Source organism: Polypterus senegalus, chromosome 1 (assembly GCF_016835505.1).
Source record: "Polypterus senegalus isolate Bchr_013 chromosome 1, ASM1683550v1, whole genome shotgun sequence".
Lineage (NCBI taxonomy): Eukaryota > Metazoa > Chordata > Cladistia > Polypteriformes > Polypteridae > Polypterus > Polypterus senegalus.
Window position 1 is genome coordinate 326,539,745 of NC_053154.1, and position 17,656 is coordinate 326,557,400.

At 43.5% G+C, this 17,656-nt stretch overlaps 1 protein-coding gene across 1 annotated transcript in view; it reads left to right on the forward strand.

The window, feature by feature from the left end:
• Positions 1 to 7,903: 7,903 nt before the first annotated feature.
• si:ch211-250c4.3 (uncharacterized protein LOC100535981 homolog) overlaps positions 7,904 to 17,656 on the forward strand; it is an 89,952-nt gene continuing 80,199 nt past the window's right edge. The window contains 1 exon segment of the mRNA XM_039739313.1: positions 7,904 to 8,310. Within this exon segment, the coding sequence (XP_039595247.1) occupies positions 8,232 to 8,310 (79 nt within the window). The 5' untranslated portion in view covers positions 7,904 to 8,231.

Consider the following 17,656-nt stretch of genomic DNA (forward strand, 5'->3'; position numbering starts at 1 on the left):
GTGACCGCCTCATTATATTGTGGCCAAGTCCCAAAAAGTACTTCTGATAATGTCTACCAGAGCGGTTGAACCATCATTTGTGGGGCAAATCCCAAACCTTTATGAAGGAAATATTTATTCTCCAAAATCGTTCTGCATCAAGAATAAAGCTCCGTGGAGCACAAAGGCCTAAACCAGGGGTGCCCACAGTTTTTCGGCTTGCGAGCTACTTTTAAAATGACCAGGTCGATATGATCTACCTACATTAAAAATGCTATATATATACGTATATATATATATATATATATATATATATATATATATATATATATATATATATATATATATATATATATATATATATACTGAGTATAGTTTATACATAAAATATACCTTGCATAACTGAATAACCTTTATAGCTCAATAACAATTCAATACATTTATGGTCACTACAGTATTTGGATTCAATAATCATGTGGGAAAAGGCTGACTCACATAAATAAGTAGAGCCGAATAATGCAGTCAAGGAGCTTTTGAATTCAGCCGAGTGAAAAATGACGACTGTCCAATTAACTGCGATTTTAGTTCCCTCTCCTTTCTCTTTCTCAAATCGCTTTTTGGAAGGACGTTAGTTTCGTAGTTTTTGTGAACAGTTCAAGAGTGCCTTTCCACATTTTCCTTCTTTGGAATAGCAATGATAGATTGACAGATCAGACAAACGCACTTCGATTGTGACATTGTGTGAGAAAAAAAATCCTCTTCCAATTCCACATCCAGCCCATACCCTCCCCAAACTATTTTTTTTTAAAATCCCTTCTTTAGTTGATATAAACTGGAAGGCTAACTAGATCACAGCCAGAGTTTTGCAGTGTTTGATCGTGCGTGCGGGATGACCAGTGCGTTAGAAGAAAAGAGATCTCAGACTGGCCGCCCTGTATGTCAATCAAGTGGCAAATGCTATGATAGACTAACGTTTAAAAAATTTTTTTTGAATGCAACGCGATCTACCTGCACTACCTTTATGATCTACCGGTCGATCGCGATCGACGCATTGGGCACACCTGGTCTAAACAATATTACAATCCTGAAACGCAATCCAGAGAATAGCCAAAAACAACAAAAACAAAAAAACAGAAACAGAAGAACTCACCAAGTCCAGAGCGCATTCACAATCAACTGTTAGGAACTGTGGGAGACCCTCTGGATTTATAGGGTGGAGGGCATTTCTCTAAGAGGGACTGGCAGGTGCCAAGCCCCCAGAGGACCACCCACACAACACATTGAACATCACCAAGGCATTGTCCACAAAGCACATAATACATGAAAGGAATATTAACATAAAACAATGACCCAAACGTGGACAAAAACATACATGAGATAAGAATATGAACCCGAGTCAGCGGAGGAACCTTAGCCTAAATAAAACACCTTTAATGCACGGTACCTCTGGCAACTCTCATGTGCACAGAGCCCACCCTCACAACCAAAGACAAAACTGAACCTGTTTGATATTGCTGGAGCAAGTCATGGACTAGATCGGGGTCTCACACTCTGGTCCTGGAGGGCTGCAGTGGCTGCAGGTTTTCATTCTAACCCTTTCATTTTAGTTGACTTGTTTTTAAAGATTTGTTCCTCTGAATTTCTTCATTTCTTTCCTTAAATGGCACCCAAACATAAATGAAATGTGAAGTGAGGGAGCTGACTTATGACCAACCGACTCAGGGCCTCAAACTCCAACCAGTTTCACCACAACCACTTGTTTAATTAGTCGCTGAGTCTTGTTGTTAATTAAACCCGTTCTTTAATTCCATGACTTGTTGCTGCCCTTTTTGTGCAAAGGCAGACATTTCCATAATCGTTGATTTCTAACACCACTGTTAAAATGTTTTGGGGACGTGAGCAGATCAGCATTCCTGAGACCCTCCTCTTTCTTTATTTTCAGATATTGTATGATGGTCACAGGTTGCTGGTCACGTTTTGGCTCATTTTTATCTCGTTATTGTTTAGCTGCTAATTAAGAAAAAGAACCAATTGAGGGATCCGAGTCTTCAATAGCAAGTCAATTAAAATGAGTTCAAAAGAAGTTAATTAGCTGAAAAAAATGGTTGCTAATTAGGAAAAGTGTTAGAATGGAAACTTGCAGCCACTGCGGCCCTCCAGGACTGGAGTTTAAGACCACCGGACTAGATGAAGTGACGAGTGTGGTTGGAACGCACTGCCGACTCTGACTGCCTCCGTCTCGCTAAGATTGTGTAAATGAAGGCTTAGAAGTCTGCGTGTCGGTTCAGTAAAACTAATGGTTAGTCTAACTGACTTAAAAAAGTGACAGAATGCAGTTACGGTCTACATTATTCCGCTCCAATAACTAACATTCCTGTATTCAGAGACAAACAGTTCTCATCTATCCAGTCTAAGAATTCATTAAGGACGCCATTAGAGAAATGTCATTCGTTCTTTGAGAAAAGTATTGCTGGGTGTCATCTGCAGACGGGTGAAAATGAATGTTATGTTTTCTAATGGCGACTGAAGCATGTCAAGTGAAGGTCTGAGTACTGAGCCTTCAGGGACGCCGGATTTCATTTTGAAGTATAAGTAGAACAATTAGAACCAGTTTCTCAGACACATTGAATTTTGTTGCAGCAGTGTGGTTACCAATTTCTTTTGCCATGTCAACGACTTTTAATTTACAACCAGCTTCATATTTTCTTCTGAAAAATCCACCCATCCATCCATTATCCAACCCGCTATATCCTAACTACAGGGTCAATCCCAGCCAACACAGGGCGCAAGGCAGGAAACAAACCCCAGGGAGGGCGCCAGCCCACCGCAGGGCACACACACCTACACACCAAGCACATACTAGGGACAATTTAGGATGCACGTAACCTGCATGTCTTTGGACTGTGGGAGGAAACCCACACAGACAGGACCCGGGTCTCCTAACTGCGAGGCAGCAGCGCTACCCACTGCGCCACCATGCCGCCCCTATATATATACATATATATATTCCACACCTGTCAGAAAGGATCTGAGAAACTTGGTGCATTAACACCATGGACCGTCTAGCAATTATGTCACAAAACCTTCAACAGCACTTTCTGCCATCAGTAGTGATGAGCCTTGGTTCACAAATCACCAGATAACATCCCACGTAATTGTGGAATTCTATTTGTACTGTAGAATCCATTACAACACTAATTGAGTCTGCAGTGAAGTTGGGTTCAAGCAGCTGGCCTAGGTGAGGGTCTGTTGTGGTGTGAAATTTTGCATACAAGTTAATAAATATTTTGCATGTAACTTAGACAAAGCAAATGTAATATTAGTATTATATTAGAGAGAAGGATTCATGTTTACCCCCTAGAACTAAGTCAGGATAGCGAATTTTATGTCAGGGTTGGGGTGCCAAATGTTTCTCTGCAGGCCTCTCTCAGTCAACCCCCACAGGAAAGTCAGACTGCCTAACTGGCAAGCTTCACCTTAATAAATATATCCTAACTACAGGGTCATGGGGGTCTGCTGGAGCCAATCCCAGCCAGCACAGGGTGCAAGGAAGGAAACAAACCCCAGGCAGGGCACCAGCCCACCACAGGGCACACACACACACACCAAGCACACGCTAGGGACCATTTAGGACTGCCAATGCACCTCACCTGCATGTCTTTGGACTGTGGGAGGAAACCCAGGCAGACACGGGGAGAACATGCAAACTTCACGCAGGGAGGACCCGGGAAGCGAACCTGAGTCTCCTAACTGCGAGGCAGCAGCACTACCCACTGTGCCACCGTACCGCCCTCTGAAAGAATCCCAGTAGCAAAATGCTTGTTGACCAGTGTATTCAGACCTCCCATAATGACAGAATACAATCAGCAGAGTTTTGTGAAATCGATTTGATAAATATGAACAAAACCAATCAATGGATGATGCCTGTGAGCCCAAAGTAATTGTCCAGTCTACAGAATAGACGAGTGCAGTACAATAAGATGATTTCCATATCTGCATTTTTTTATTACATGGCATCTTCAAATCTACCCATCTCCCTGTCTGTCTATTGGTGTCCTCCTAAAATCAGAAGGTATAATTTTATTCTTTTTTTCAGCACACCTACTTTATCAACTTTTCTTTATAAACCGAGAGCTGGAGGTGCAGCCTAACTGTACAGCTCTGGGCACCCACCAGGGACGTGGGGTCTGACTTACTCACATCTCCGGCTAGAATTCTTTCTGTTACCACCAGTCAGGGCTCTGATTCATGTATTGTGATATCTTCTCTCCTGACAGCAGGCCCTCACATAACTGAGAGGGAATTTTAGAAATGCTGGAGGAGGAATGTAAAAAAAAAATGTGGAGAATATTAGAAAAGTGCTTTACTTCTCCCTTATCACATGGGTTTGTTTAAAATACTAACACAAGGCCCCCAGTGGTCTCGATGGTGATGAGAGGGTCTGACTATACTGCCTGTAGCATCACCACCTCCTCCTCCTTGAGCCCCTTTGTGTCTCAGCATGCCCTTCGGTTCTTCAGGTGTCTGTTCTTTGACAGGTGGGAGGAATCAGAGCCCAGGGGCTTCTTCCCAGCACCCTCCGCTTGCCTCCCCTATGTTTGCGTTTTCCATTTTTAGGGATTGTCCAGCCATGCGTGACTAGCGTACACACAAATCTTGTCCAAGATGAAAAGGAGTCTGAGGTAGGCGAGGTTGTGCCACTGACCCCTTAAGCAAATCAATCTAATTTAAAGAGTGACTAAGTCCTGATTTCCAGCCCCTCGTTGGGGGGGCTTTGAGTATACCCGTCTCTGAGTGATGTCAACCTGGAAATGGAGACGGGAACTTCTATCTCGGCCTGTTCCTGAAAACTCATTCCAAGCATTTCCTCCTCGGAGGCACAAAACAGGAGCTACACAGGACCCCCACCCCCCTGCTCCCTGACAAACTAGGACCCCCCACCACCACTTCCCACCAACTGACTCCATTAGGGAGGGTCACAAGACGAATGAGTGATGGGCACAAACATGCATGTCTTCCTGCCTTCATTCATTCTTACAGTTCTGTACAAAAAAATCAAAAGCAGGCACAACATCATGGTACTGGCTTCATTAATTCAAAAAAATATATATTTATTTTAAGAAAATCTGAAATATAGACTTGTAATGCAGTAAATTATTTAAAAGGCAAAGAGGACTTAGATGATCAGGATTTTTTGTAACTTATTATTAAAATGAGAACTGGTGGGGTAAGTGACCCTCAACATGAGTGAGCTTAGGGACGGAACTGGCAGCCTTATGGCCGAACGTCCAACACTGTAACCACTAAGCCACACTGCAGCAACAGAAGATTGCAATCAGATTGCAAATGAAATGCAATCAGAATTACAGCAAAATGTGTAGAAAGAATTGTGTCAAGCTGTGTTACCTGCAAGGCACTATATAAATATTACCTGCACTTCTGGAAAGGTCATCCACCTGAAGCTAAGCCTGTTCAGGTGAGGCCAGTACTTGGATGGGAGGCCATCTTGGAAAAGCTGGGGTTGCTGGTGGAAGAGGTGTTGGTAAGGCCAGCAGGGGGCGCTTACCCTGCGCTCTGTGTGTGGCTCCCAATGCCCCACTGCAGTGACGGGGACACAGTGCTGTACAAATGGCACCGTCCTTCAGATGAGATGTAAATCCGAGGACCTGGCTCTCTGTGGTCATAAAAGATCTCTAGGCATCCTTCATAAAGAGCAGGGTGTATCTCAATGTCCTGGCGAAATTGCAATTGTCTGCGTTGTCTGGACAAAACTTACTATGAGTTTTTTACATTTTTGGCAGGCATTTATAAAAGAGGCCCCATTATTTTTTTTATCTAGTTATTTGCAAGTAATTTCCACATCCAGTGTTGTTGGGATAGGCCCAGGGTGTCAAATCAGAATTTCATACATGAGTATATCCATCCATCCATTATCCAACCCGCTATAGCCTAACTACAGGGTCATGGGGGTCTGCTTGAGCCAATCCCAGCCAACACAAGGCAAGAAACCGACCCTGGGCAGGGCACTCACGCCCACACACCAAGCACAATGCACCTAACCTGCATGCCCTTGGACTGTGGGAGGAAACCAGAGCACCTGGAGGAAGAGACATGGAAGAGAACATGCAAACTCCACGCAGGGAGGACCCGAGAAGAGAAGCCAGGTCTCCTAACTGCGAGGCAGCAGCACTACCCACTACGCTGCACTATTTAATGTCGAGGCACAATTTATTTGTGCAGTCCTCTTCCTTAACATCTACTTGTCTAAATTGGGTGGCTGAGAGTTTGGACAGGAGTGTGCTCTGTGATAGATCTACAACCCATCTGTTCACTGGTGTCTTCCTTGGGCCCCGGCCTGCTGTATGATATGAAATGAAGCCTGGTCGTGTCATGCCATCTTGTGAATGGCACTTGATGAAATAAAGCTTGATTGATTTTTTTGGTGGTAAACACTAAGAAAGACTCAATAAGAAATATGCATTTAACTGATTGCAAAGCTCTTTTTTTCCCTCTAAAAATGATGTATAAAATAAGGCTTGGCCAAATTGATGAGTTTTTCTTTACATTTACTTTGTAGCATATGAACGGGCATCCCGGCCAGGGAAGAGCATGGATTATTACCTGGACAGATAGCCTTAGGGGGGTGTTATTGACCAGCTGGGCAGAAAGATCATATAAAACAATGGAGGGACCAAAGGAAGTCAGATCTTGGGAGGGGGTCCATCCCTCATACGCTAGGTGGCAGTGGTCCTTGTGTAAGAGCCCAGCTGAGACTCCTGCAAGGGTGCTAGGGAAATGGAGTCCCTTGGGATCAGTAGAGGGTGCTGTTCACTCTACTTTTTCCATGACCCGGAAGTGCTTCCTAGAAGGGACGGAATGAAACATTGCCGGATCAGACATAAAAGGGAGCCCGCTGCCACAGATGGTGGAGTTGGAGTTGGAGTTGGGAGGTAGCGGGCAACACTCAGCGGAGGCGAAGAAGAAGAAGAAAAAGAAGGAGTAGGAAGGATAAGAACACCCAACAGATCATTTATTGTATAGCTGATGGCTTATTATTATTATTATCCATCCATCCATTTTCCAACCCGCTAAATCCGAACACACGGTCACGGGGGTCTGCTGGAGCCAATCCCAGCCAACACAGGGCACAAGGCAGGAACCAATCCTGGGCAGGGTGCCAACCCACCGCAGTATTATTATTATTATTGTTGTTGTTGTGATTGGACAAGAGGATTGTGAGAAGGTGCCTGGGAAAAAGAATAAAATCCTTTATTTTATTCTAGTAAATGTCCGGTGTATTGCCAGGACTGTGGTTTGGGGCTCTCGCGCACCCTCTTGGGTTCACAACATATTTGTCAAAAATCTTTGCCACAATGCTACTTACAACACTTGGGGTACAAACGATTACACTGCGGGCGCACAGGAAGGTGAAGCAACTTGCTCGTGGTCACAGAAGCAGGATGTGAACCCACCACTTCAGGGTATGAAGTCTAAAGCGTTAACCACTACGCCACACTAAAATGATGATGCTCTCTTTGCGAATATTTTAGAGTCATGGCAGCCTCCAGAAGAATCAAGAACATCACTCAGAATCAAAGTTCTTAGAGGGAGAGATTTCTTCTTGTATGTGGAGAAAGACCCATCAAAAAGACAACTGGTTCTGTATAGTGCCCCTCTGTTTACTACTCTCACAGGCCTGGCAGGGTCATCTCACAACTGGCAGAATTGTGCATTCCTGAAAATGGCATTTCTGTGATAAGTAGGAGAAGACCACTGGCCCGTGCCGTGCTAGCTGTTGGTGATTTAAATGGAGACGTATTGTAGGTGCAACTCCACCCCAGTCCACCCCCTCCCCTCTTCAGTCGCTTGCTAGCTCACTCAAGCTACGTGGAGAGAGAGAGAGAGAGAGAGAGAGAGATGTGCATTCCTCGCGGCCGCTGCCTTAATCACTCACGGCTGGCACTCTGCCGCTGGCGGTTCTCAAAGGGCTGCACTCTGGCAGCCAAGGACTCAGTCTGTCCTGAAGATCAGGCTACAAGCGCAACATGCTGGATGAGGCTCCTGTCTAGTCACTGGGCATTAGCTGGAAGAGGCAGGGTGGTGAACAGACTGGCACACGCTCTAGATGATCCACTTGTGTGTGGAGAGCTGGCACTCCAGGACCATGGCTTTGTCATAACGGAGGAACAGACTGGGATCAAGAGGGGTCACCAATGAGCAGAAGCAGCAGGTCTCCCTAAAGGATTATAATCATGAGCCGTAAACTTAAAAGAGCCAGTATAATGTCTGGCTGGCAAAAAACCTTCGCACTGCTGGTCCCATGGAGAAAAGGTGGGTGAAACATCAGCTGTTTACTGGTGTCGTCAAGGGGGGTTATCTGCTTGTGCTGCTGTGAGACTGGCACTGTCGGGGGCGCTACATCTGGGGGCTTCCTGTGCACCGTAGGGTGTCTGTTTGTAATGTTAAGTTTAGAAGTGCAGGTGGGTCTCGGCTGCTTTTTTGAGGGCTCCTGACGCAAGGAGGATGAGTGGGTGAGCGCAACTGGGGCACTCTGACTGGAGAAATTCAACTTTGTAAAAGAAAACAAATCAAAATGGGGGCACAAGGAAGCTGTAGGGGAACCCCTGATACCGTGTGAACCTCTGCTCCAGAAAGGTGCACAGTTCATTTTTGTAGGCTTTCAATTCTTTGTGTCTTCTTAGGTTATAAAACATATTGCCATATTGCTCACTATGAAAGGTGCTACAGAGAATAAAAACGTTTCAATAACTTCACAAACTGGTGTGGAGTATTTTGTGATGGGCCAGTTTTCTTTGAATTTCATATCTGCTTTGCCCTCCTTCATAACAGCCTGGCTTTGACGGCATTAAGCATGTAATGTGTGTTATTCTGTGAAACTGTGCCCCTTGTTGATATTCTTGGCAGTGCTGTGGGGCAACCAACTGTGAAAGGCGCTATATACAATGAAACTGAATCATCTACACACACGTATGCACACGTTCACATACAGCTGCAAGTACACTCTCTAACACACACACATACTTGTTTGTACACTCTGACACCTACACCTCACATGCAGCCTTCATATGTACACACACTTCTTAAACTTACATAGGCATACAAATAGAAATATGCATATACTGTATGTGCACCACATGTAGGAATAGAAATACACACTGACTGTGCAGCAATCATGGAGATTTGGGTACACATATTCAGATTGTATTAATTGCATGGGCTATATATTTGCACTTTTAATTGATTTGTAGTTTTTAATGATTTGTGGCTTTGTTGGGTTATTTTTAAATACTCTCAGTATTTAAAAGTTACTATTAGTTACTAAAGTTACTATTTAAAGTTACTACCAACCTAAGCACATGTGTAACCTCACTTACCAGCACGCACACAAATATCTACTTCTCCGTACACATATGTATGTATTTTCACCTACAGAACCCATATTTACAAACATTACATACACATACAGATCCTACAATATTACATGCACACACTTATAGAGATAAACACACCTTATATATATATATATATATATACAGTATATATAGACAAACACGTAAATGCACACAAATTCAGTTACACACAACTGGAAACCCAAGCATTCACATGTATACAACCCCACATGCATGTATTCAAGCACACACACACACATATATGTATATATATTTATATATATATATATATATATATATACACACATATATACATACATACACTAATATACATATACACATACTTTGAACCATGTAGTCACTGTGACTTTACAGGAGTGATATGATACTTAATATAAATAATAAACTCTCTCTTAATTTCTATAGACATTGTAAACACATGCTCTCTCTCTCTATACTGTATATACATATATATATATATATATATAGATATACCTGTGAAACAGTGATTAGCCCCGATACTACACATATGCACATACTGTGAATATATGTTTCTATACACATACACACTGCATATATTATACAGTATATGCTGTAGTGTATATATTACATAGTATATATATATATATATATATATATATATATATATATATATATATATATATATACTGTATATATATGTGTGTGTGTGTATGTGTATGTATATATATATATAGTGGTCATCTGAGGGTCTGAAAGGCTCAAGCAAGGATAAATTCAACCCAGCCGTCCCTGTTTACTTAATGGTTTGAATAAAAAATAAAACAACGCTCGATGGTGTGTAAATGAAACCAAAACTGTGGCCACCAGAATGACGTGGCTAGACCAACAATTGGTATTTCATCTGCCCTCAGATGGTTGAGAAGCTCTTTTGCTCTGGTCACTCTGGAAAGAAGTGACGGCTTCTTCCAGGCGGTCGTGCTTTTATGGCCCATGGACCAGAAGGGGCAGAGTCAGTTGCCCTCGCTGGGCGGCTTATCTGCACTGTAGAGGAAGAAAAAGACAAGGAAGGCAGTAAGTGGTAGAACCCCATCTCTGTCCAGGGTGGTACCTTATGCCTGGGAAAAACTTGGAGGGTGACCCTCTGACATGCGTGTGTGACAATATATCTATTTATCTGGCGATGCCTGGTTGTTGCCTGAGTAGACTTTGCCCGTTTTCCCCAAATAAGTTCACAGTTTTGAATTGGCCCAAACGTGAGTGAGTGTAGAGTAGACATGGACATGTGTGCCATTTGACGGACTGGCCCCTTGTTCAAGGTTGTTTACTGATTTATGCCCAGTGCTGCCAGGATATGTGATGCATAGGCAGCTAATTCTTATGCCCACGTTATATCCTTACTCCCACTGCCTTAATTATTTAGTGAGCGTCACTCCCTGTGCACACAACTGGCCTCCAACTACTGAAGCCAAAACTGCTTTGCTTTACCGATATCACATACAACGCACTCTAGTGGCCGCATGGAGTATGACATGTATTGGTCTGAGCCGCCCATCTCAATATCAAGGTGCGGGCACTTCAGCCGTTACCATTTTGACTCGAGGGCACACTGACTGTTAACCTTTTCTTTCTGCTAGTAAATGATGTTCCTTGCGTCTTTTCTTATTTTGCTAAAACTTAAAGCTGTGGCTGGGGCTGTCAAGCGACCAGAATCACAGACTCGTCACATTTAGGCAGATACAAACAGGAATTCTCTACTTTGTATTATTTTTTTCGCATTCCTCTGCTTGGGGGTACTCTTGTGTCTTCTAGCTTCTAAGATGTTTATGCTCAGTGTTGGGGAACTGCTCTGCAAAAATGAAATTATTATAATCTCCAGCTTCCCCGCGTCCCTGTTCAGGATCAAGCGGGTTTGATGGACGGATGGATAATCTAAAGTATTGTCGTGCGCTTCTTTTGTCTCATAGTAAGAAAAATACTCACGCGACAACCGATTCCAGTTCAAAGTGTTTATTCAGCAGATCCAACTCCTTTCTGTACATACAATACACTCTAACAGTGTCGGCAAGCCACTCGTTATCACCGTCCGGGTCGTGGCGCTTTAGCCCTAAGCACGGAGCTGAGGTTTTCGCCTCCGTACCAGAAGCCTTCAGACCGACCCGCGCTGTGCCACCCGTAGAAATGCGCGCTCTGCGATTGGCTCCCGCCACAAGCTCGCACATCCCCTTCTGATTACAGTTAAACAGGCGCATCAAAACAGCACCTACTTTTAAAATACTGATTAATAATTTTTTTCTAAATATCAAATATTTTAAAAATGATTGGTGAAACTACCCGCGTTACATTTACAACGCGATTAAGTCAACCCTGATTTAATATAGCGACTTTCATGGTGCATCTCACCAGCAAACGCATTTTAAATATTGTGCGTAACAAATCAGACCACACATTCTTGTGGTGCTGATGTATTTGTATTTGTGCAGTAAAATATATTGATGTTTATATCGCCCTTCAAGTAAGGTAGTTATGTGATGACGGGGATCGGCGTGTATTCAGTAACTCCTGCTGCCTCACACTCCTAAAAATAAAGGGGCCAAAGAGGATCTTCAGAGCGATGCAACAGGGGGACCATTTTTGGCTATCATAGGTCCCAGAAAGAGCCCTTTACTAAGACCCATAGCGGGTTCCATAAACAGCTTGGAATAAATTAATACAGATGTTGTGAAATTCAATATGGCTCCTCATGTTATAAGGGCTGCTACATAAAATAAGGTTTTCATTCATTTGTCTTATCCCACTAGGTTGCCTATTGTATGAAATATTATTGTTTTGTCCACATATTAAGGACATTTTCAATGCCCAAAGACTAACATGCAAAGAACTCTTCACAGAATTAAATTGTTTAGTGTCAAGCTATTGTTCAGCTAGAAACCACACAACCCTTTAGCGCCATTTAAGAGCCAGCATCTTTAAATGTTGTGTGTCAGGGGGAAGTTTCCCTGAGTGAGTCCCACGCCTGCAGTCTGCGTGCGGTGATGCAGAAACACAGACGGAGATGCGACATATTTTACATGCACCGGATAGCTAATGCAGTCTCGGATTTACTTTTAAAAATCATACTTTTAGATTAAAAAAAAAAACAGCTGCACTGCGCGGCCGCCTCGCAATAAGAAGAGTAGGGTTCACGTCCCGGGTCTATCCTGCATGTTCTCCCCGTGTATGCATGGAGTTCCTTCCACAGTCAAAAGACGTGCAGGTTAGGTAGATTGATGGCGCTATATTTGCCCTAGTGGGTGTGTTTGTGCGTTTCATTTCGGTGTTTCCGTTCGCCCAGTTAAAGACTGGAGTCCTGTCCAAGGTTTGTTCCTACCTTGAGCCCTATGCTGGATGAGATAGGCGCCAGCGCGACTCTGGACTGGAATAAGCGAGTTGGTAGATATGACTTTACGAAAAAAACGAAAACTTCGATAAAATGTTAACAACACTAATTTCGATTCTTGCCCATATAAGCACAACATGGCACGAGGTAACAACAGTTTTCTAACCATTTTAAGCACCTATATGCTGAGGTTGACCTGCCGGGTCGGGACGCTAAGTCAATTTCAGGCCAAACGCCCGCAGGCAGCCTCACCCACATTCACTCAGTATGCCGGGCCGGGCCAGTTCAGACAATCAGCCTAAAGCAGAGTTTTTAAAATGCATTTTTTGTGCCAATCTTTCTTTTTAATGACGCACAGTAAATGCGTATTCATTTTTGTATGACCATTAGTTAATTGAAGCGGCATGGGATAGTGAACCCTGGTATCCCAAAATCACAAAAAAAAGAAAAAGAAAAAAACTCTTGTAAGCATCCATAAACTGCCGGTGGGCCCTCAGTCAGTCAGATAACGTCAGCTCAGCGGACTGATTAAAAAAATCGATCAGGTTACAAGTTTCCGGGCAAACTGAATATCTGGTTTGCTAGGGTGATATCGAGGCTCAGTTTGCGCACGCGCGAACATTCATTCAGATCAATCAGTTTAGTATCATCTTTTGTTAATGGGACATTTACGTCGGGATTGGAGGTACCCAGAGAAAGTGTACGTGGAGATGGCTGTAACGTTACCGCCCAGACAATGCTCCTACCAGCATTAGAGACCTTGAAGTGCAGAAGAAGAAGCCCACTTCCACACAAGTTACAGACCAAACATATATACTTTCACTTTTAGACATTTTGTGAAATCGATTACAAAAATGCAGTGAATGCAAAGCATTCAGTAACATAGTACTTTTGAATCTCAGATAATGTTAATGGTATTTTAACACCTTTTGGCGAATTGGCTTGTGCTGTTTCCCCAAAGAAACAATGATTTAGATTCAATCCCAGATTCTCTTCGTGTGAGAATTTTTGCGATATTACCACCCCTGCTACCCATCTTCCAGTTACCTGGGGACGTTAGTTTGGCTAATAGTCTGCACGTCCACGTACCAGCGTCCCAACCTTTGCTGCCACAAAACCTTTTAACAGATAAAAAGACACTGAATAATTTTACTGAAGTTGTTTTAGCATAAAGCACCCATCCATCATTTTCACATGGTCGCGGGAAAGCTGGTATCCCAGCCATGAGGGGGGCAAGGCAGCAACGATCTCTGGACAGGGTGCCAGCCCATTGCCAGGCGAACACAAGGACACCAAGGACAAATTTGGCATCTCCACTCAAACTTAACTCCATTGGACTGTGGGATGAAACCGGAGCAACCGAAGGAAATCCCCTCGAACACCGGCAGAACATGCAAATCCCATACATGGAGCTTCCTTGAACCCTGATCTCCTTGTCGCACTGAAAGAATCCCAACGTGTTTTTAGTATTACCGTTAAGGCACAGCAGCATTAAAGGTTCGGAGTTGGAGACTACTGCCTAAAGGCATCGATCTCAAGAACCATTGTATTGTTTTATTTTTAAGAGTGACGTCGTACCTATGAAAAGTAGCGATAACCCCCTAATCTAACGCACCCCACGGTGTTAGGTGTCAAGAGAACAGCAGTTGAGTCGGAGCATCTCCTGCAAGTGTCCTCCTCCTGCCGCCTGAAGCTGGCCGCACTCTGCCTGAGCCACTCCTTCTGCTCGCTGATTCGTAGCCTGCTGCATCCTCTTATCGCATTGGCCGCAGTTCTCACGTGTCCAACTTAATGAAGGACAGATGCTCTCTGGCCGCCGGGACGCTTACAAACCCCAAACAAGTGATTAAGACAAGGTGGGCCGGCAACACAATTGTGCAAACAAATGTTGAGTCACACATTCCTCAGATAAGATGTTCAGACTTTTCCTGCTCGCTGCTCTGCCGTGTTTTAGGATAGCGAGGAATGGTGCCCAGAGCAGAAGCACGCGGACATTGGGAGATGACACTTGCTAGAAGTCATCTCCGGATGCTAAATGACCAGTCTCCTTTTTCTACTGTTTGGAGCAGATGAAACTGACAAACACCTTGGGTGGGCCGTTTGACTGGCTTGCATGAAGTGAAGCCCCCTAGGGGCTGTGATAATGAACTGTAACTGGCAAGGCAAATGAAATCTCCTGCAATGAGAGCTTTGACAAACTAAATAATGTGCCGCTCAACAGTTGACCCTCCTGCTCAAGTCTTCATTTCTCTTCCTGCACTTTAGTGAGACCTCCTCTACTCCACTAAGTGTTTAGTGACACTCAGAGAGGCTCCCTAATGAAGAGAACAGAAATCTATTTCATTATGGTGGTCTCTCGACAGTTACATTTGGTATAACATCTCTCATAAAAGCAGAAATATATTAATAGAAAATAACTCAGTTTTACATCTATACAAAAGAAAGAGTAGTAAGAAAACTCCAAAAACTAGCAATAAATAAACAGATAAACTGAGTCAGCTTTTGGGAAGCTGGATTTTGTGTGTGTGTGTATAATAACCACCCAAGGTGGGATTTAACTCACATCTCAGCAGATGAACATGGGGATTATGGAGGCCACAGCTCTTCTTCCATCTTTATGTGTGGTATTGGATTGCCGTATACTGCTTACCAGAAGGCCGAGGGTCACACAGGGAACATCCACGGTGTGTTGTGTTTATGCTGGTGCTGCTAGCCGTCTTCATCAGTTGGCTAACATGGACACCGTCCTGATGCGGGTGGTGTGTCCTGATGATTCACTGAGCCACCGTTTCACAACACTATGCTGATCCTTCCAGTCAGTGTTCATGCATCTGGTGTGTCACATAGTCCTGCTGTGGGAGAGGATGCTGTCGATGGAAGAAGGTCATCAGGATGAAGTTTGGCTTCACCAGTGATGAAGTTGGGCCAGGTGTAGTTTTCTCAGTATGATGCTTCATGGTGGGGATGATGCATTGTTGGTAATGTGCCATGTAGCATGACATTTAGTCTGATGGCCAAGAAGCTCAGTTTTGGTCTCATCAGGCCATAGAACCTCCTTCAACTGATGTCAGCGTGTCCCATGTGCCTTCTGGGAAACTCCAGCTGAGATGGCCTGTGTGTTTTGTCTTCCAGTGGTGCAGCACTTTTGTTGTCTGTACAGCCTCTCCAATCTCATCCACTGTAGCTTGTAACTCCTTCAGAGTTCTTAGAGGGGTCTTAGTGGCCTCCTTCACTCATCTTCTTCTTGCATGACCACTCAGTTTTGTGTGATAGCCTGCTATACCAGATTTCTAGCTTTGTTCTACTCTTTCCATGTCTACATGATTGACTTAACAGGATCTTCAGTGACTCTTCATCAGCCTGACTTGTGGTTTTCGTGGCGTTGCTTGGTTTGTTCTTTTGTCTTCATTGTGCAGTTTAGACCACCATACCGACTCACCGCAAGTTGGACCTTCCACATTCAGGTGCATTTAGACAACAACTGAGTGAAACCCTAGACTGGTGATCTCCATTGAACAAGTTATGGGATGTCTAAAGCCAGCAGGCATTACAAGTAACGATTTAGGGATGTCATACTGAATACTTATGTGGTCCATTATTTAGTATTTTTATTTTGTGTTTTGTATTTGTTATTAATTTAGACCACTTTGTAGAGATCTCTTTTCACTTTGACATTAAAGACTCTTTTTCTGTTGATCAGTGTAAAAAAAAAAAAACAAATTAAAAACACTAGGATTCAAAGTTGTATAAAAATGAAATGTGAAAACTTCCAAGGGGTTGAATACTTTTTATCTCTCTATTATAATAAAAAATTTCTGGGACGAGACGTGATCTTTTCCAGAGAGATACTTTCATTGTCCCGCGAGACAAGACTTTGCGCCAAGAGATTTAACCACGCCTGGGCCCGGAAATAAAAGACAAAGAGTGGATGACAAAGAAGAACGTGGTAAAGAATTCAAAAATGTTGGGATGATACAAATGCTGAGCAGGCTAGAGATAATGGAAGTACAAAAATTCGAAAGCCTCAGAGAAAATGATAGTAAAGATCGCATTAGCGGAAACAAATGGAAATTATTACTCAGTGAAATAACGGAACAGCGAAAAGAGATCAGAGACTTGTAGATCGTCTAATTCGTGTTGCCATCAGGGTAGAGTAGGGTTTCTTCCCAATGAAGAGGTGTATCCGTGAGAATTAAAAGATTTGTTGTTTGGTGAAAATGAAATCCACATACGTGAGCGACAGAGACGTGAAGTGTCTGGCGCGTAGTGCCGGCCAGGGGGTTGGTGAGCGAAGCGATTTAAAATGTCAAGTCATTTTCTAACCTTCCTAATCTAGACTGGCATCACGGGGAGAGCCAAAACCTATTCCAGCTAGCATAGGGCACAAGACAGGAACCAACCCTGCACTGGACACCAGTCACACACACATATATTCAGTTCACCTAACCTGCATGTGTTTGGATTGGGGGAGGAAACCCACAGGGAGAACAAATAAACTCAGCACAGGAAGGACTGGGGACACGGACCCTGGTCTACTTACTGTGAGAGAGCAGCATTACCACTGTGCCACCTGGATTTAAACTGGCGTGCAGCTTTTGGTTCAAACCCTGCTTTAAAGTTACTGTCTAATTTTGTGTATGTCATTTCACTAGTAAGGGCCCATGTAGTAGAGCAATGGAAACAGTCATACTGGACTTGCAAAGCATCATGGGATGGTGATCATAATAGAGCAGAATAGAATAGAAAGCCTTTATTGCCATTGTAAAAAAATGACAACAAAATTACGAGTGCCAACTGAGTACAACAAGCAAATGACACTACGACAGTGAAAACAAAATCGGATGTGAGTGTCAGTCGGCTTTGAACCCCAGGAACCAAGTCACTCAAACTATTCTATAACATTACAGTA